The sequence below is a fragment of the Lissotriton vulgaris genome, chromosome 2_1 (genome assembly GCF_964263255.1).
Source record: "Lissotriton vulgaris chromosome 2_1, aLisVul1.2, whole genome shotgun sequence".
NCBI classification, from domain to species: domain Eukaryota; kingdom Metazoa; phylum Chordata; class Amphibia; order Caudata; family Salamandridae; genus Lissotriton; species Lissotriton vulgaris.
The window spans coordinates 815,635,157-815,656,817 of NC_141687.1; the positions used below are offsets into that span (position 1 = coordinate 815,635,157).

General features: G+C 45.0%; 1 protein-coding gene across 1 annotated transcript in view; it reads right to left on the minus strand.

Moving 5' to 3' along the window:
* Positions 1-21,661, minus strand: part of CCDC141 (coiled-coil domain containing 141) — a 658,578-nt gene that overhangs the window by 2,475 nt on the left and 634,442 nt on the right. Inside the window, exons 21-23 of the mRNA XM_086956207.1 lie at positions 17,978-18,090; positions 13,984-14,121; positions 12,201-13,105 (exon numbers count right to left, since the gene is read on the minus strand). Coding sequence (XP_086812333.1) covers positions 12,201-13,105; positions 13,984-14,121; positions 17,978-18,090 — 1,156 coding nt within the window. The remainder of the gene's footprint in view (positions 1-12,200; positions 13,106-13,983; positions 14,122-17,977; positions 18,091-21,661) is intronic.

Below are 21,661 nucleotides of genomic sequence, written 5' to 3' on the forward strand. Positions count from 1 at the left end.
TGTGTAATTCCCTTGTGCCTGGTAGTGACAGTCACATACGGTGTATCACTAACAACTGACAAGGAACGACTGGACAACAACGCACACAACTGCAAGGAACACTTCATCATCGTTAAAGAGCTCTCCAACCCCAACGCCGGAAACAACGACATCACCCCTTCGCAAGACCTCTGCAACTCCCTCGCCTCCTACTTCCACAACAAGATCGCGGACATACACAACAGCTTCAGCACTCAACCGATGCACGCCACGACTGAACCACCGCCCCCCACCACCACCCTCCGCGCCTGGACCCCGATCAGCACCGAAGACACCATCCGCACGATGAACTCCATCCACTCCGGATCTCCGACCGACCCCTGCCCTCACCACGTCTTCAACAAGGCCGACGCTGTCATCGCACCCCACCTGCGGGACATCATCAACACCTCCTTCGACACCGCTACCTTCCCGGAGAGCTGGAAGCACGCCAAACTCAGCGCTCTACTAAAGAAGCCATCAGCCGACCCCACCGACCTCAAGAATTACCGCCCCATCTCGCTGCTCCCGTTTCCTGCAAAAGTCATCGAGAAGACAGTCAACAAGCAGCTGGCCGCCTTCCTCGAGACGAACAGATCCCTCGACCTCTCGCAGACTGGCTTTCGGGCCAACCACAGCACCGAGACCGCCCTGATCGCAGCCACCGATGACATCCGAGCCCTGCTCGACAACGGAGAAACAGCGGCCCTCATCCTCCTAGACCTCTCCGCGGCCTTCGACACTGTCTGCCACCGTACCCTAGTGCGGCGCCTCAGCAACGTCGGAATCCAGGAGAAGGCACTGGAATGGATCATCTCGTTCCTCGCCGGAAGGACACAGAGAGTCCGCCTCCCCCCGTTCAGATCAGAAGCCACCGAAGTCATCTGCGGCGTTCCTCAAGGCTCCTCGCTCAGCCCAACCCTCTTCAACGTCTACATGAGCCCCCTCGCAGCCATCGCACGCCAACACAACCTCAACATCATCTCCTACGCCGATGACACCCAGCTGATCCTCTCCCTCACCAACGACCCCGCCACCGCCAGAGCCAACCTACATGAAGGGATGGCAGACGTAGCCAAGTGGATGATGAACAGCCGCCTGAAACTGAACTCGGACAAGACGGAAGTCCTCATCCTGGGATCTTCACCCTCCGCCTGGGACGACTCCTGGTGGCCCCCCGCCCTGGGCAGCGCACCCAAACCAACAGACCACGCACGCAACCTGGACTCCTCCCTCTCCATGACCAGACAAGTCAACGCCGTCTCCTTGTCGTGCTTCAACATCCTGCGCATGCTACGTAAGATCTTCCGGTGGATCCCCACCGAGACCAGGAAGACGGTCACCCAGGCCCTCGTCACCAGCCGTCTGGACTACGGCAACTCCCTCTACGCCGGAACCACAGCCAAACTCCAGAAGAGACTCCAGCGGATTCAGAACGCCTCAGCACGACTCATCCTGGACATCCCCCGTCGCAGCCACATCTCCGGACACCTGAGAGATCTGCACTGGCTCCCGGTCAACAAGAGAATCATCTTCGGTCTCCTCACCCACGCACACAAAGCCCTACACAACCAAGGCCCAGGATACCTCAACAGCTGCCTCAACTTCTACTCCCCCACACGCCAGCTTCGATCGACCGGCCACGCCCTCGCCACCGTCCCCCGCATCCGAAGAGCCACCACAGGAGGAAGGTCCTTCTCCTACCTGGCCGCCAAGTCTTGGAACTCCCTCCCGACCCACCTCCGCCTGACCCAGGACCACCTTGCCTTCAGGAAGCAGCTCAAGACTCGGCTGTTCGAGCAGTAGCGGACCCCCCCTCCCCTAGCGCCTTGAGACCCTCCGGGTGAGTAGTGCGCTATATAAATGCTTTGATTGATTGATTGATTGACCCCCTTTTGCTAACTTTCTTTCTCATGCACACACATCCTCATACCTACATTCAGACATGTCCTACTTCATCTCACTTGCTAATGAGTGAGTGTATGACCAATTAAGTTTTATTCTTTGGGTGACATTGTTTATGAATCACTTCACTTAGCTCACCTCACTGACTTTTCCACCCAGTCCACCTCATATCCATTCATCCCTCCTTTCTGCACCTTAGATTCTCACAGTCTGAGGGCCTGATTTATAATTAGGCAGATGGTCCAGTCACCAAATTATAAATGAGATGAAAATGTCGCCTACCAAAATAATGAAATGTCCTCTTGGCCAGCAAACAATTCAAGCATTGACAGGAAACGCAGCTGAAACTTTACCGGATGGCCTTGTCAAACATTACATGACAGAGCCGAACAACAAAGTTACATGTTGTTTTATTTTCAAAAAGAAAATCTGAAAATGGGATTTCCTTAAAAAAAAAAGATGTCCCCCTCGTCATGGTACTTTCCTTCCATAGCCAAGGTGGTAATTGAGCACTTTTCAGTACCCCTAACTTCTAGGTTTTTACTGGTGGTGACAGGCATTTAAAAACAGCTGTATATGTCTGTCCATCTAAATTAGGCAGGCGAGCATATAGGCAAACCTCACCATGTTTTTTAAAAAAGTAATTAAAGAAAAAAGAAGGTCATGAGGTTCCGTTTGGCCAGCAAATAAGAAAATAAAAGTGTAGCTACCATTATGCATGCTGTGCTGGATGAATGAAAACATAAGCATTTAGGGAGAGTATGTATTGCCAGCAACAGTAGGCAGGACAAAGCTATTTAGGAAAATAGTGCTCGGAAGCTGTAATTAAAGACTACTGATTAACAACACATGTAATAGGGACTGTCCTTATGAGAGTCTACAAAAAGAGAAAAGGTGGTACTAAGGAGGGACTACTAAGTCTATTGATCAATAAAAAACACTATTTGCAGAGGACAGCGACAGGAGGCAATTAAAACGATGGGTGGAAAGTTGGCAGGACTTCATGCCCTTATCCTGAATACTGTTAAAAAGAACAATGGTCATGGGTGGCCTAATAAGGTCCTAGTTGAAAAAATTATTTCTAGATGGCCTAAGAAGGTCCAGGTAAGAGAAATTATTTCTGGTAGATAAGTTAAACTTGGGAGACAGTTTTGTAAGGTTACAAACAAAGGACTTTATTAATGCTTACACAGTTATGTTTTCTCGGTTTTTTCAGGTGCTCACACATGTGACAAAATGCTTATAGTGACTGAGTGAAATATTAAAAAACTATATACAAGGTGTCACAAGCAAGGGTATTCCCCGAAAAAATATATACAGTAGGGAAGGGGAGTTTTCCTTGCAAGGGTCGACGGCGTTTCGATCTAACATGACTTTAGATCATCATCAGGACGTGAGCTTTCTTTGCACGTTGTGATAAATGTATTATCTGACTCAGCGGTCAAGTTGTTGGTACTTTGAGGTATACGGTCCAATTAGGTTTTATTTTGCCAAGAAATACTACCTCCGCTTCAATGCTACGGCGTATGAGAACGCCGTAGCATTGAAGCGGAGGTAGTAACGCCACGGACCGCGGCGATCAATTCCCGCCGGAACGTGGGACACCAAATGATACCGGATAAATAAACCCGCTCCCATTGAATATCCCTACCTCTGCAATACGAGTAATTGGACCATTATTGACTCTGAAGAAACCTTTTTGAGCTAGAACTATCCTAGAAATATGAATAATTAATATTTCTTGGCAAAATAAAACCTAATTGGACCGTATACCTCAAAGTACCAACAACTTGACCGCTGAGTCAGATAATACATTTATCACAACGTGCAAAGAAAGCTCACGTCCTGATGATGATCTAAAGTCATGTTAGATCGAAACGCCGTCGACCCTTGCAAGGAAAACTCCCCTTCCCTACTGTATATATTTTTTCGGGGAATACCCTTGCTTGTGACACCTTGTATATAGTTTTTTAATATTTCACTCAGTCACTATAAGCATTTTGTCACATGTGTGAGCACCTGAAAAAACCGAGAAAACATAACTGTGTAAGCATTAATAAAGTCCTTTGTTTGTAACCTTACAAAACTGTCTCCCTAGTTTAACTTATCTACCAGAAATAATTTCTCTTACCTGGACCTTCTTAGGCCATCTAGAAATAATTTTTTCAACTAGGACCTTATTAGGCCACCCATGACCATTGTTCTTTTTAACAATACTTTGACCCCAGGTTTTGACTAAAGGGGTACCCTTGTTTCCCATAACTTATCCTGAATACAGCATGTCTCGAAGAGACAGCGCAAGCGCTGCCTATGCGAGACCTAAAAAGCATTATGGATTGGGCGTTGTCTGTTTGCAGTGAAACTGCATTGCCATCTATACTGAGCTTTGTCAAGGAGCTATCTGTAATGCGCTAGACACATTCTATAAAGATTCAAATCATTATTTACTCTTAAGCGATAGGTGAGACTCTAACAGAAGTGAATTGATGCATGTATGGCCACAAACATTTCCAGCTGCTACATCACTTGTCCTATTCCCAATAGCAGGGTGCAGGTAATCCAAACACGATAGGCTTAGTAGGTTTTTTGTAAGAGTACTACAAGTTTGAAAGAGATCATGGAACACGTTGAAACCAACAGTTGAAATCTGCATTGCACACAAAACATGTTGTAAAAACTAAGTTTGATATTTTGTTGATGTGCTCATTATATACGGGCAGTGGTTGCTACATATAGTAAACGTAAATCGCAAATCTGAAAACGAAGTGTGTTCTAAACCACTTAACCTAGTTTATTAGATGTACACTAACTATAACACCAACAAAGCACCACCATTGCTCACGTAATTCTTATGAAGACTATTTCTTACCAGTTTGTTTTGCTTAAAGAGAGGAATCTACAAAATGTTCGGGCCCCACTCTCCCCATATCATCTGAAATATAAGGAACTGCCTTGTGATTTTAAAATCTTTAATAATAATAATAATAATAATAATAAAGCATTTATTGAGCGCCTGGCTGCACAGAACTGTGTGTCCCCGCGCTAACTGCAAAATGCAAACCCATCGAGAGGAACTTGATCCATGAGATGACAGAAGTTAGTGTTTAGGGAAGAGGTGGGTTTTTAATTTGGCTCTGAATCTCATTTCGGAGGGCTCCATCCGCAAGTGGATTGGCAGAGCATTCCAATACTTGGTGGCCAGATAGCGGAAGGACTTACCTCCCATTTTAGCTTTTGTGATGCGAGGGACTTTAAATAGCATCATGCCCGACGATCTCAGATCTCTCATCGGACGGTGAATGGTGATGAGACCTTTCAGATAGCTGGGACCTTTATTTTGGGCAATGCGATGAGCATAGCAGAGAGTCTTGAATATAATTCTCTCTTTAATAGGGAGCCAGTGGAGTTTAGCAAGCGCGTTTTTAGTAGATGTTTTCCGAGGGAGACCGAGAACCAGTCGTGCTGCTGAGTTCTGTATACATTGTAATTGGTGCAGTCCCTTCTGATTCAGGCCTAACAAGAGAACATTACCGTAGTCCAAGTGAGGGGATATTAAAGCATTAACTATGGTTTTTCTCGCTTCGGTCGGCAAGAGGTCAATTACTTTGCGAAGTATTTTTAAAGTGCCAAAGCATTTACTTGTCACCTTATTCACATGGGCTTTGCCTGAGAGGTCGGCGTCCAGCATGACGCCTAGATTTTTCACCTTCTCCACGGGCGTGGGTAATTCCCCTAGTTCGCTGGGCCACCATGCATGAGACCAAGCAGAGACAGCTTTTCCTACTATCAGTACCTCTGTCTTGTCTCCGTTTAGACGGAGGCAGTTAGTATCCAAGGCCATCGGCATTAAACATAAAGCTAGGGACCTAATTGCATCATTCTTGGCGGATCGTAGCCAAGCGGTCAAGTTGGGTACTTTTACCTCACCCACTTTCAGCCTTCCCTGTGGAGTCCCTCAGGGTTCCTCGCTAAGTCCGACCCTTTTTAATATCTATGTTTCGGACTTAGCGAGGGTAATAAAGGAGCATAACATCAATTTGACAACATACGCTGATGATACTCAGCTGGTGCTGTCTATTCACAAAGATGGACCCACGGTCGCAGCAAATTTCAAGAACGGTATGAGGGCCATTAGCAGTTGGATGGCTTCCAACTGTTTAAAACTCAACTCAGCTAAGACAGAAGTTATGCTCTTTGGAAACATTCAACCTGAGTGGTCCCCTTCGTGGTGGCCTGAGGAACTAGGAACCCCACCACAACCTGTCAGTAAAGTTAGAAATCTGGGAGTGATATTCGACAACAAGCTCCTTTTCCATCATCATGCGAATTCGGTAGTGTCATCTTCCTTTAACATCTTAAGGAAGATAAAGAAACTACTACCGTATCTTCCCATAGCTATGGGAAAAACACTCATATCCACACTGGTGTTTTCTCGCATCGATTACTGCAACTCCCTTTTCCTCAATGCTCAAAAAAAGGTTATCTCCAAATTGCAACTAATACAAAATGCCTCTGCCAGAATCCTACTGGGCATTCCCAAATACAGTTCTGTCTCTGGACATCTCGACCAACTGCACTGGCTCCCAGTCAGAAGTCGTACGAAGTTCAAGACCCTCTGTATTGTCTACAAGGCAATAAATAACGCGGGACCCAGATTTCTGAGAAGTTCCTTTAAACCTCTGGCAACCCCTAGAACGTTGCGCTCCAACACGGCTCACATGCTTCAGATTCCCAGAACAAGAAAAGTGACCTGGGGAGACAGACGTTTCACCATAGCAGCGGCGAAATTGTGGAACTCTCTTCCCCTTAATATAAAGATCAGTCCATCTTCGATTGTCTTCAGAAAGCAGCTAAAGACTTGGCTGTTTTCTCAATGACATCCCTGTAGATCACTTTATTCACTGTTTCACTGTTTATTATCTGGTTAGTTATCCTTTAGCTGCTAGCGCCGAGACACCTACGGGTATTTGTAGCGCTTTAAAAATTGCCTAAAATAAATAAATAAATAAATCCATCCAAGTCGCTATCGCTGACATACAGTTAGAGAAGTTGGTAGCTAAATCTCTGCTGTCTGGAGTTAGTTTGAACACCAACTGAGTGTCGTCAGCATAGCTGACAATGTCCACCCCAAATTCCTCCGCAATGTGTGCCAGGGGTTCCATATAGATGTTAAATAAGGTTGGGCTCAAACTAGAGCCCTGTGGAACCCCATGGCTAACACTGCGAGGCGATGATTTAAAGGGTGGGCAATGAAGTTGGAACGTTCTGTCAGTGAGGTAGGACTGGAACCAGGTGAGAGCTAGGCCTTTTACTCCCATGTCTGAGAGTCGAGACAGCAGCGTTGAGTGCAGCACGGTATCAAACGCTGCACTTAGGTCCAGTAGGACCAACGCTGCTGTCTCTCCCTCATCCACCAGCTTCCGGATCTGTTCGGTTGAATACAAAACTGCTCATTCGGTTGAATGGTCTGATCTAAACCCTGACTGAGAGGGGTGGAGGAGAGATTCTTTCTCCAGAAACTCCATGAGTTGTAGATTAGCCACCTTTTCTGTGATTTTGGCACAGAAAGGGAGAAGCGAGATCGGCCTTAAATTTTGGAGCTGAGAAATTGGGATATTTGGTTTCTTTTTTAAGGGTATTACTTGGGCAGATTTCCAATTTTTCAGGACGTGGCCTTCCTGGAACGATAAAGTGATCATGTTACTAATTTGATCTAGTAATATGTTTTCCATGACCGCTTTACATTGTTCCGGGGGGCAGGCATCCATAGGGGAGCCTGAGCAAATTCCATTGATAATTTTCATTAGGTCCTGTTTGTTAGGGGTCCTGAAATTGGTAAGGAGGGATTTATCAGAGAAGGAGCTTGGATTATCTACATTGTTTTTAACTATATTAGTGCTACTTGAGAAAGTAGCATGGATTTTTTCTACCTTCTCCACGAAGAAATCCGCTATCTGGTCGCATATCTCCGTGGAGTAGGTGTCTTTGGTATCCAGGCGTGAAGGGATGGTGATTTCTCTGTAGATGCAAAATAGTTCCTTCATAGGGTTCTTAGATTCCACAATTCTGCTTTTGTAATAATAGCTTTTTTCTAATCTTACCAATTTCTGATATTTTTTCAGTTCGCTTCTATAGTTTTCTTTGAGTTCCGGGGTATAGTTTTTCCTCCACTTACGTTCTATGGATTTACATAGGGCTTTAGCCTTTTTGAGTTTCTCTGAGAACCAGGGGGCGTTTTTGGATTGTCTGGCTGGTGGTTTGGTGGTCCATGGAGCAATTTTATCTAAAGCTTTGGTTAGCCAAGATTCAAAGTTGTCCCATACCTCTTGTAAGGAGTTCCCCGTTAAAGGGGGTTGCTCAGTTAGTTTATGTAAAAAAAGTTCAGGAGTATATTTTTTAAAATTCCGGCGTCTGTAAGGTGGCAATTTGGCATGGGTATTATTGATGTATTTTCTAGCTATCTCGAACGGCACCATACTGTGGTCAGACCAAATTAGTGGGATGGGTGGGGAGGTGTTAATGCCTTCCCAGTTAGCAAAGATAGGGTCTAATAAATGCCCTTGTTGATGGGTGGGCAGAGTGGAGAGAAGTTTGAGATCAACCGAGTTAAGAGCATTCAATAAGAGTTAAGCTTCCTTGGAGTAGCTATCCTCTAGATGTATGTTGAGGTCGCCAAGGATGATGACATTTTTATGTCTGATGGCGAGCTGAGTGGCCAATTCAATGAGTTGGCTGCAAAAGGACACCGCTGCTCCAGGGGGTCTATATATAAGTAAACCAGTGATAGTGGTGGTAGCATCTAGTTTAATGGTAAATCTACCACACTCACTATCAGTAATTTTTAATTCGGTTAATGTGCACTCTAATTCTTCTTTGCAGATCATTGCCAGTCCCCCCCCCGTTGTCTTTGACGATCGATTCTTAGGAGACTGTAGTTGTTGGGAATGGCCTCTAAGATATCCGGGGAGGAAGCTTCGTCTAGCCATGTTTCTGTAAGAAACATGGCATCAAGGTCTTTGTTAATCAAGAGGTCGTACATTTCTGTTTTATGTTTAGGCATAGATCTGCAATTGAGTAATAACAATTTGAGATTCATCGTTGTATTAGAAGTCAAGGTTAACTTCGGGAGCGGTTGATGGCATATATTGCAATGCACGGGTAGAGACTCCGGGTCTATAGAGTGCATACAGTTACGAGACATTGGCTTACCAAGTTTCAAGAGGTCAGATTTAGAATAGTGGCGGCGATGGCTCTTATTATTGAGTGTCTCTGTAGGTAATGAGGAGCAGGGTCTGTGGAGTCCCACCCCGCGCCCCGTTCGTTTGCGGACGGGCGCAGACGGGCTGGACTCTGGCTTGACTCCGGCACGCGATCGGCGCGCCCGCAATGCGCGTCCGCTGCGCAGAGCCATATACGTATGTTTTTATACCGTCGTCCGAGCGACGTTCCCAGCGAGCCCTCACTAAGATGGCCGCTATCCTAAATCAGCCAGTCCCCGCAGATGACGGCCCTTAGATCGGCCACACCCACAGAGAAGGTCTGAGCAAGTAGTCTGCTCGTTGTCTGGGGAACGGAAGGAATCGCTAAGGTACACACACCTTTCCTCCTAAATAGCTATGGGCATAGTTCAATGGCAGAGTCTAAGATATATAATGCCAGAGTGACGATATCGCGTTTTGCAGCTTCAGCGCGAAGGGAGGGGGGTAAGGGCACACGGGGAGAATTCAAACAATTTTAAAATCAGCAAGGATTAAAAGCATAACCTTCCGGCTCAAGCCTCAGGAGAGAAAGCAAGCAGTCTGAAAGATTGTGTCTTGGCCTGTTTTTATACCGTCGTCCGAGCGACCTTCCCAGCGAGCCCTCACTAAGATGGCCGCTATCCTAAACCACCCAGTCCCCGCAGATGACGGCCCTTAGATCGGCCACACCCACAGAGAAGGTCTGAGCAAGTAGTCTGCTCGTTGTCTGGGGAACGGAAGGAATCGCTAAGGTACACACACCTTTCCTCCTAAATAGCTATGGGCATAGTTCAATGGCAGAGTCTAAGATATATAATGCCAGAGTGACGATATCGCGTTTTGCAGCTTCAGCGCGAAGGGAGGGGGTAAGGACACACGGGGAGAATTCAAACAATTTTAAAATCAGCAAGGATTAAAAGCATAACCTCCCGGCTCAAGCCTCAGGAGAGAAAGCAAGCAGTCTTTTACATAAATACGTTGAACATCTGAAAAACTAAGTTGTTTCCATTGCACTGATGATATTGAGCTGCCAAAAACAGAGCAGAAAGGCCAGTGTATTCTTCAACAGTCACAAAGTGTTGGACAGGTTCAGTTAAAAGAAACTCAGGCAAAATGGAACGGACCTTCCAAATCTCCACTGTGGATAACCACACATTGGATATTTTAGAAGGAAAGAGCAGAAGCAAGGTTTATGACCTTAGATTGTAATTGTTGAGGAGGTATTGTGCAGTAAATGTTTGTTGGTGCTATTAAGTACGATGGCCCTTATAAACACTTTACAAATAAACCTCAAAGTAATTTTATGCTTTGGGATGTTATGCCCTGGTATGCTAATCTATGTGACATATTATGCCTTTGTTTGTTATGTAATATTTAAGAGTTGGTACCACCTCCTGCGGACAACAAAGTACCAAAGGCGAGGGGTATAAAAGGCAATTAGCTCCCTCCTTCATTTACCCAGTCAGCTAAAAAAAGTAGAAAGCCCTCCATAACGCTAGACCAGCATACCTGAACCACTGCCTCTCATTCCATATACCCACCAGACATCTCCGCTCCGCCCAACTGTCCCTTACCATCGTACCTCGGATCACAAGACCAGTATCATAGGAAGATTCTTCTCCTACCTCACCGCCAAAACCTGGAACACATTGCCTCTCCACCTCAGCTATCCCCATCGCTGACCCAATTCAGGAAGGATCTCACAACTTGGCTCTTTGACTGAACCTCAGTGCCCATTTGGACCTGCAGCACCCTCGCGCCTTGAATTCCTCAAGAGTGAGTAGTCGCGCTTAACAAGTACTGATTGATTGATTGAAACAAATAGTTTTTTTCACTTTTATTTGGCTGATTGGGCTTTCTTCCCAGCAAAAGCATAGGAAAGAGCTGGGACATCAGGTCGCAACTAGCTGCTGCAGAACAGACTAAAGGAGCACCATTGGATAATAGAACGGTTTTCTTCACCCTATCTTTCAGGTGAAAAACAACTCCTTTTCCCTCAGTGCTCTCTGCATTCACCAATGTTTGCCATTAGTGGTAGGACGGGGGCGAGACCCACAGCCAACCAGAGGATATGCGGATGGCAGCACAGAATTTTGCATTTGCGGGCCTTTAATACTAGCTATAGCCCCCAAAGGGTGCATTCCAATTGGTTGGCTAGCTCCCAACATTCTATTCAAATTTAAAACAAATGTATTATATAATTTTCCACTGCATAATGCCCGGTGCCGTAGTATAGAAAACAGTCTTTCTGAATCTTAAAATCGATCAACATTACATTTTCTTGCTCTTACAGATGTTGGTATGTGCGGCAGAACCTCTTTAAACTGTTATGCTTTGTATAAATGGAAATAAACATGAAGTGTGCTGCTCTATAAGAAAATGAAAATTTGGAGTTTACACAAGGAGTAAATGATCCCCTACAAATCTATTGGCGTCTGGCTGGATTTAAAGGACTCGGAAGAAACACACAACATAACACAAGTTTCAACTCAAAGCTACACTCTTTTTTCAAAATGAGTGTAAATGATTTTCACATTTTACAGTAACACACAAATACAGTAAAACAGAAACCGCAAAACGGTTAGTGGCTCTTTAACTAATTACAATGTTCTATGGACTAGAGGTAGTGGAAACTTCAGTAGAGGAGGCGTGAGTGGGTCCTGCGATGCTCAATAATTAAGGTGTGCTTAAAGAAAGTTAACTCACATTTCCCATGTAGAAAGAATACATTCTTGCACTAAAAAGATTGCTGCAGAGGGATAAAAAAAAGAAGCGGGACTCCTTATTTTGTTAATGCGGATGTTTTTCATGTGGAATGTTGTGTTAGAACATATAACCAAGTAATGGGAAAGGTGTTAAATCATAACTTATAATGGGTTATGTTAAAATATAGAATCTACACACTGAAATGAATTTTTTCAGCATGAAGTGATGCAGAATGGCAACAAAAGCAGAAAAGAAGGTTGTATAAATGAGTTAGTGCACAAACGTATAGACTGGTATCAGTTTATTTGTTGACCCTCATTGTAAGCTACCCACCATGTTAGTGTAGGCTCTGGAAATCCTGTTACTTCTACTTCCAGGGTGACTGGAGAGCCTTCCTTAACAGTAGCATTGGACAAGAGCTTGGAGAAGGTGGGTGACTGCCCAGAAAGGCTAGTCATGCTGGTCTTTTCTGATGCCCTTCTGATCTCCTCCTGGGTGACCATCAGCCTCGGAGAGCTTCTCTGAAGGTCTGATTGAAACACGAGATCTGAGAATGCATTAGGAGAGGTATGCTGTCGGTCAGTGCTGTTAGTACAGGGATTAGAGGCATGCAGCGGGCTCTGTGTTTCTCGCATGCTTTTCTGAATAGTATGATGTTGCAGATGGGTCTCATGCACTTCACTCTTCATGCTGTATGCAGAGTTTGCTTGTGGTGTCCCTGGGATAGCATGGGAAGCAGTGGTGGGCTCAGAAGCAGCAGGCGGGTGCAGAAGACAAGGAGATTCAATTCTAAACTTAGGTTGGAATCCAAGAGATGGGGAATAAAAACTCTCAAAATAACTTGAGTTTTTTTCCCTTTTGTTATCTGAAGTGTCAGCGAAAGCAACAGGTGTTAAGAGTTCAGACTGCTCCACCATTCGTTTACTGCGACTGTTTATCTGTATCTGCATGCTGTAGGAGCTGACATGCAGGCTCTGGGAGCTGCAGCATGGCTGCTCCTCTTGCTCGGTTTCTGATTGCAGCAGGTTGGATTCAGGAGTTTCAGAAAGCGGAGGCAAAGACATGTCGTCTGGTGACATGCACTCATATTCATCACCAGATGGTGTTTCCTCTGCTGATAGCTCAATTGGCAAATCCCCACCTTCAGTGATAACGTTCTCCTCTTTCAAGCAGGATGCAATGGATTGATCAATATCTTCTTTAACGGGATATGACACTCCTTGCAAGTTCTTTGGATCCTTAGAAGTAAAACATAACACATTGAATGGTGATAACATCCAGCCTAGCCAGATAGACATTCTTATTTCACAAGGTGCACTGAGAGTATATAACTATTTAAGCATTTCTTTATTTATTTAATCAACAGATTTATATTGCTTTCTGCATCATAATGCGACGGTGCACGTCACAGTACACTAAAAAGTACAGGATCCATAGATAACAATATTATTGAATGAATTAAAACATTTACTATGCAGAGTGTACTGAGCATTGGCATGGGAAACATGTTAACTCGGACATAAGTGGAAGAGGAATTTTTTTTGGGGCAATTTACTGAATGACAGAAATATGGATTCACCTCTTAGAACTACTGGATGGTAGTTCTAAAGGGTTGTCTCAGCAACTCAGATAATATTGTCCTATGCGTAGGAGTTCTTGAAGTTAGGCAATTCCTGGTATAAAAGAAAATTTCCTTGAGTGTCCTCTTTGAATGCCTTAAATGTTGAGTAGGTTTACGAGTTTATGGAGAGGCGGTCTAGGCGAATAACTTTACAAGTGATGGAAGTTAGTGAATTTAATGCTAGCTTTTATGGGAAGCCAATTAATTTCCTTCAGAATGGTGAGAAATGGTTGAATGTTCTGGTGGACGACATAAGTATGGCAGATTAATTTAGAACTACCTTAATAGTGACAAGTGAAGACCACATGAATGAAGCTGTCTACCTTAAGCAGCAGCTATTACTAGAAGGAACATTTTCACTCTAATCAAAATATAATTTGCCCTGTACATGGGAATGATTCAGATGTATTCCTCAGAAATTTGGAAAGGCTGTATTAATGAGCACACTAGCTGATCTATTTGCATACGTAATTGAAATAAAGCTAGAGTACTGACCATTTGCCTTTGATCACCAACATCTTCCATTGTTGCTTCCTCATGTGCATTATCCAAACTGTGATTGTGCTTCTCATTTTCCACATTGTCCATTTCTTGGTTAAAACAACCACCTTGTGGTGTGCAAGAGCTGTCTCTCTGTAAATTAGATGTAAGCCGGAACTTAGTAGCTAAACATAGGAGTCTATACATTTCTACTGTATTTGTTGCTTCCTTGAGAAAATCCAGGAGAAGGTCTATGTGTAAAGTGAAGACAAGTGGGTGATTCATGCAGAATTTACAAGATGCTTGTTGAAAGTTGAGGCATGCTAGAGAAAAGCAATGATTTTTGCGGAAAAAAGTAGTATGAATACACAAATCTTTTGAATAGTGTGCATGTATATTATGTGATACTTTGGGCTTCGGAAAATTGATGCAAGTAATCAATGTTCGTTAATATCATACTTTTAAGCACAGAATGTACACAATTGGCACAAATGTACATAGAAGTATGTGAACTACAAAGTTCCAATTGAAATTTAATTAAGGGGCTGATTACGATTTTGGCAGTTTTACAGCCAGCCTGCCATGGCGGCAATTCAGAAAACACCACCAAGCCGACTGCATTCCGCTCACCGTATTATGACTTTACCGTGGGGCAGGTGGTGTGTGAGCAGCAGAGTCATGGCAGTGGTGTGCTTCTGATCTGGTAATGAGCCTGAAGCCACTGCCAGCCATGCTACACTGCCTCCAGCCAGTCGGGTGCACTGCTTCCTTGCCTTATGTTGTGCAAGAGAAACAGTGTGCGCACCCAACCTGAACGCATTGGATGTAAAAACATGAGTACCAGTTACATTTCACAAGGTCACATTCACCTTGCAAGAAGTTTTTCCCCTCACTACCTACCCTGTGGCTGACTTCCCCATGGCAGTGTCCCCATTAGGAAAAGGTGGGCGGAAAGGCAGGTCAAAATTCGCACGGCGGGAAAAATGCCTGCACCGCCTCTATGGGTCACCTCTGCTAAACCCAGATAATAAAAATGGCTGTGGTAAAATCTCATTTTAAGTTCAAACGTATACTTAACTAACAATTTAGCTATCCTTGGTTTTGTTTTATGGGTGTTGGAATGTATTCTTATATAATGGCTCTCTCTGAGGTTTTGGTAATGGACTTGATCTCAGCCTTGATAGAAATACATAATCAACATTTATTTGAATTGATCAAGTTCTGAAGTTTGTGTATGTATGAGCAGGCAGCTTGCAGTAAATATTGATTTTGTGTACTTATTGTCTTCAACAAATTCTAAGTTTTGACTAAGTTAACCAAGGATATAGTTGCTACATTTATGGATAAGGCACTGCAGAATTTTAGGACTATTCCTCAAATTTAATAAAGGTCTGTATCTTAAAGAAGGCAACTTTATAAAAGGAAGATTTAATATAGGTGCTTGAAAACATTCTGACTCTTGCTTAAATTGCAAACGTAAAAAATAGATGGAGGAACCCATGTTTCTGATTCCAGTTTTAGAAGAAAGTGTAGGTCACAATTTCTCCTACACAGGGAATCTAGCACACCACAAAAATGTCTGCCCCAGTGAGTAGAAGGAGTGGTTGCTACATGCTTCTAAATATTTTTTTTAAGCTGGTCATATTTGTTAAAGAACATTCAGACTCAACTGTTATACACTTTACGCAAAAAAGACTATTTTATTTCTTTTTAAATAAATGTGTTTGCTTACTAACATTTTTTTAAACTAGACATCCTGGAAAATCCAGTGCTGTGTGGCTTGTGTGGATCCCCCAATGATCTCTTACCCAGAATCTCCTGTAAACCTCACATTTAGCTAAAAAGTAAAATTTTCCTCTCATTTCTGTGAGGGAAAGTTGTGAGATGACCACACTGGCAAAAATGTCCCACCCCCCAGCGTTTTCATCAGTCTCTAGATGAAAATGATACTTAACTCGTGAGGGTGCCCAAATCAGTGTCAACCTGAAAACGTATGAAAAAACTGCTCCTATGACCCAGTTTGGTTCCCCCTCAGTTTTTCATTTTATACGTTTTTAGGTTCTCTGCTTTGGGCACCCACACAAGTCAGGTATCATTTTGTTCAGGAGACCGAGGGAAACGCTGGGTGGTGGGAAATGTATGCTGGCGCAGTGATCCAACAAATTTCCCACACCGAAATGTGAGGAAAATGTGAATTGTTAGCTAAATGTGAGGTTTGCAGGGGATTCTGGGTTATAAAACGCTGGAGGATCCACGCAAGCCACACTGCCAGCCAAGCACCATCCATGCATGCCACCACCCAAGTGCCATCCATGCATGCAACCAGCCAAGCACCATCCATACATACCACCAGCCAAACACTATCCAAGCACACCGTCAGTCAAGCACCATCCAAGCAGATTGCCAACCGAGCGACAGTCCATGCACACCACCAGACATGTGAGATTCACACAGACCGCTAGCCAAGCAACAGTCCATGCGCAGTGCCTGCCAATCGCTACTCCACACACACTGCCAGCTAAAGGCAGGTTCACACACAGCCAGGCAAATGCCAGTAAACCGAGACCGTCAACCGAACTCCATTTCTCACACACAAACTTGGTGGTTTTCTGTCCCCTTTGGGAGCAGGTGCGCCTAAAAATATTGCTGATCTGTTCCTGGGAGGAGGCAGATACAGCCAACATGTGTTCACAAAAAAGAGTTCAGCGAGCCTTGCCTAAGGGCCGACTTCCTGACATGCCCAGAAACATATCTCTAGTGTTTCGTGGGCTTTCTGCCTCCGGAAGGGGGGGGGGGGGGAGGCAAATTGGGGCTATTGCACCCATTTGCCCCCCAGGGGGCAGACAGTCTGGGCTAATTTTTGGGAGGCGTGGGGCATTATAATGTCCATTTCTTGCAGACCCCACCCCTACATTGGGATGCCCATTGTGGTTGGGCAGCCACAACCCCTCTTCTATATAAAAAAAAAAGAAATCCCTTGTTCCTAGTTCGCTTTCTCCCCGAGGCAGTTTGGGGGCTTTTGCCCCTATCTGCCTCCGGGGGGGGAAGAGTAGGACTGGAATTTTGTGAGTGGGTTGGGAGGGCATTGGCATGCAAATCTCAGGCAGCCCCCACCCCAAAATGTGCACACAAAAAAGTCCCTGGTGCCTAGTGCGCTATCTACCCCCAAGCTCCCTCCCCGCCACTCCCCCCCACCCCCCCTTTGTCTAGAGGGTTGATCCCTGCTTGGGGATCACCCTCCGGGGAGATTCTCCCCTTTCCAATGATTGCTCGCCCATGTGCTTTGGTGCTCAGGGGGGCTGAGATAGCCCCACGAGCACCAAAGCACTGAAACGGAAATGAGCCGATTGGTTTTACACTTTTAAAGACAGGAAATATTGGTATCTTGCAAGGTATTGGAGACTGTATGCATGCGTGTTTACTGCAGGCAATGCTTGTGGTAATATCAGGGAAATTGGGAAATTGGCTGTAAAAACAGGCCCACCTGGCTATAAAACCAGCTCACACACTGATCTGTCAGACTATCCAAACGGGCACTGCCTGATTGCCCTAGAGGCCAAGCTGACAGAGGTGACTGATCTCCATGAAACTTTAAAGTAGTGATTATGGAAACCATTTCTTTCAAGCAGTCGAGGAGGGCAGTCCAGGATTCCTTAAGTTAAAGGCAATGAAATTTAGAGTCTTCTTGGGGAAGAAGATTCAGTTTATAGTGGAGAGCTTGCAAAGGGTCGTCAACAGAAACAGGCAGATGGGTGTGTTTATCATGACAGCAGAATTTTGCAAAAGGTCAGGTGTTCTCTGGTGGAGGTGAAGATTGAGGGTAGCATCTCAGTGAGAGGGGCGGCAGTAATAACAGACTTGTTTACAAAATCGAGTTTACGTTTCTGCGTCATATGTTGAAATCGGTGAATTATTTGAACAAATCTGCTACTATAAGCTTAACGTTTGTCATAAATCTCGATAGCACGAAATAATCAAATTTTTCAATATTATTTATGTAAACTTTTACCTCCAGTTTGTCCTCGAGCTCTTTTAGGTAACTACAAAGTTCATTGACAGAATCCAGCGCTTCTTTGTGTTTTAAAACTGTTTTCTCAACGTACTTTGCTCCTTCTTCAACACCTGCAGATAGGTAATAAAACAATTAATGTACTGTCAATGCAAGTCAAGGTAAAAGGTTAACAACGCATGCAACCATCACGTTAAATGTGTTTTAGTTACTGTTTTATGTGCAGGGAATACATCGTACCCTAAGTACAGCAGAGTAGTTGTTAAATGGAAATATTCATTTTGTATCTTTGCCTTTGGAATGGGCCAAACCATTTTATATTCTTAAGAGGGTTAAGATCGTCACGAGGAAGAAAGGCTATTGCTGTGGGGGCTTCCAGGAAGCCCAGCCAGTCCAAAGAGTAGAGACAATACATTGGAACGATTTGAAAAGAGCATCATACACCTAAAATGTCCTTTTGGTACATAATAATGTCTTTTACATATGTAATGTTCCTATCACATTGTTTTTTTAAATGTAGCAACATCATTTGTAAATCTTTATGTTTCCGTTACGCAAACTGCACCAGGCAAAAGTCCAACCTTGCCTAGCACAATCGTGTTCCAAGAGGGGCATTGCCTCATTTACACTGTGTACTATGGCACAAGTGTATACTCTCATAATTCACACAACTGGCCAGACTTACCTGGCACAACTATATAATCATAAAAATATTGGTCAGATCTGAGACCCTCTCCGTCTTTGGCAGAGGGTCATGATGAACTCGAAGGCACACAGTCACTGATTGCACCTCTCAATGCAAACGAGGGTGGAATATTTTTAAGAGCTTCTACCTATCCCTCTACCCAGGGCCCCTTCACCAGGGTGGCGAGCAGGGGAAGGTAAATGCCATGTTATGCCAATTCTTTAGTTATCAAAACACTAAGAGCTTAACAACGAGTTTGGGGGTCCACCTGTAGCACCGCCACTGCTGCCCTTGCAGGAGGACCGCCAAGCTTGTGGTGCACCTGCCTGCTGGATTCAGAGTGGAATCCAGGGAGGGCAGTGCCACAGCGGTCGCATTGCGATGGCTGAGTTAGGCTCATAAACGAGCCTTAACAGCAGACCGCCGCATGACAGCACCTGTAGGACATTTCTGCATGCTGTTGCATACACCATGTTGTACATGCCACACCGTGCAGGAACTGGATGCAATTCCAGGGGGCACAGCATGCACCTCCCGGCCCGGAAGCTGCAGGGGGTCCTGTTAGGGCCCCCAAAGTTGCATCTCTGTCCCCCTTTTCATGGTAGGCTCACCGATGATGAGCTACACTATGAGAGCAGGGAGTAGATAACTTGCCTGTAGAGCTTATTGGTATTCAACACACTGCATTCCTGTTCACAGCAAAGAAGCAGTGGTTATCAGACTTTGGCCAGGCAAGAGTCTTCCCTTGAAAGTGTAAAAACATTTATGCTCAGCTCCTCTCATTTCAGTATTGGCTTGATAGTAGCTCTCAGCACAGGAATGGATGCTGTAGCAATATGGCAGCCTGGCAGGACCCTTTGCGATAACCTGGGCGAAGACCTCTCTGAATAAATTGCCACTTTACGGTGTTTTTTTAGGGTTAACAAGTGACAGTTCGAGACATAACCAGTATGAACCAGTATGACATAAGTACATCAAATCAGCCTACGTGCTTTTTTTGCACATTGACAGAATGACCTTGAAATGTAGATATCACGGATCTTGTAGCAGACGTATGTCACCTTAAGTGTTAATCAAAGTCATTGTTTGGATAGTTTGACACTTTCACGAGTTCGGCAAAATGTAAGGACATGCAGTATATGGGACAACGTGAGACATGCTAACTTAATAACCACAAAATGGAGCCTGACGTTAGGATCTTTATCACATAATGACCTGGAGAATTAGTGGTCTATGCATGAGATACTGGATGAATGGAAGGTAAAGTAAGTTGATGAAGATTGATGAGGAGGTATCATGTATGCTGGGGCTAGAAATCACTGAAAAGAAAAGCAGATGTAAATGGAATGGTACCTGGGCAATGTTGTGAGATCGAAGGCTTGGATTTATATTTCATCGGGAATATTTTGACATCTTTTTCTATCACACAGTTACTTAGTATATGGTAGTTTTAGGCATTGTAAACATTGCACCTTCAATAATGATCGATGTGCCCTAAACTAGGTAAAGCTTTGACAAGGTTTTTCATTTAGACTACTTCCACAATTGAGCTTGACAAGAAGAGACTCATTTGAAGTTTGGCTGCCATCGGCTGCAGGTCTTCGGAACTGAAGACAATGCTCTAGATGTATGGAATCTTTCTTTACATGGTGCACCCAGAAAATACTTCTCTCTCCCTACACCTCACAATCCAAGCGCACCATCTGCAGTGTCCCATAAGGTTAATTCCTCAGTCCTACCTCTTCAACATCCACATGAAGCCGCTAGCAAACTTAGGGGCCGATTATGATAGCGGTTATCCCGCTTCCTCCGGGCTGGCGGAAGCCACCGCCGGCCCGGAGGATGTGGGAAAACCGCTGCGAAACCTCGAAAGACCCACCGCCATATTAGGATGGCGGTGGGTCTTGAAATCCGTCCGCAGCCTTTCCGCTGCGGTCGCCTTCCGACCGCGGTGGAAAAGCTTTAACATGGCTGGCGGTGTCTATCAGACACCGCCAGCCATATTAGGATGGTGTGAAATGTATGCTTTTCCGCGGCGGCTTTTCCGCCGTGGAAAAGCATACGGACCTTCACTTCGGGGGCCCGTTGCGGGCTCCCTGGGTGAAGGGGGGTGGGGGGTGCACATGGGGGGTACCTATGGTACCCCCCTGCATTTGCGTGAACAAAGCAGCAGACCCCACGCGGTGCCTGCCGCTTTGTGCATGTAAATGCGGTGCATGCATTTTTAACATTGCGGCGGGTGCAGCTTGAAGCTGCACCCGCCGCAATCTTAAAGATAGAGGATGTGGCCGCCACCCTGGCCGTCACATCCTAATCTGCACGGAGGGAACGCCGCAGCCCATGCGGACGTTCCCTCCTACACTGGAGTCGCGGACGGACTCAAGTCTGTCCGCAATCCTAATGACCCCCTTAATTAGAACCCACAACATCAACATCTTTTCTTACAGAGACAACACCCAGCTCATCCTCTCACTCTCAGCGGACCCCATCACAACAAAGTTCAACTTCCACAACTGCATGAGAAACATTTCCACCTGAATGAAGGACAACTGCCTGAAGCTCAACATGGAAAAAACCGAACTGCTAATTTCGGCAGCCGTACCTCCCACTTGAATGATACCTGGTGGCCATTGGAACTCAGACCAAACCCCACACTGGAAGACCAATCCCGCAACCTCTGCATCATCCTGGACAGCGAACTTTCCATAAAACAACAGGTCAATACTGTCTCCTTAGCATGCTTCCACACTCTCTACATGCTCTGCAGTACCTTCAAGCTCCCCATCAGCGTCAGGAAAACAGTAACACAAGCCCTCATCCCCAGCCGCCTAGCTACGGCAAAGCACTCTATGCAGGCATCACCAGCGCACTCATGAGAAGACCCCAGATGGTTCAGGATGAAGCCGTCAGACTGAGCCTCAAGCTGCCCAAAAAGACCCATATCACCCAGCACCTGCGAGATCTCCACTGGCTCCCCATCCAGAACAGATTATAGTTCA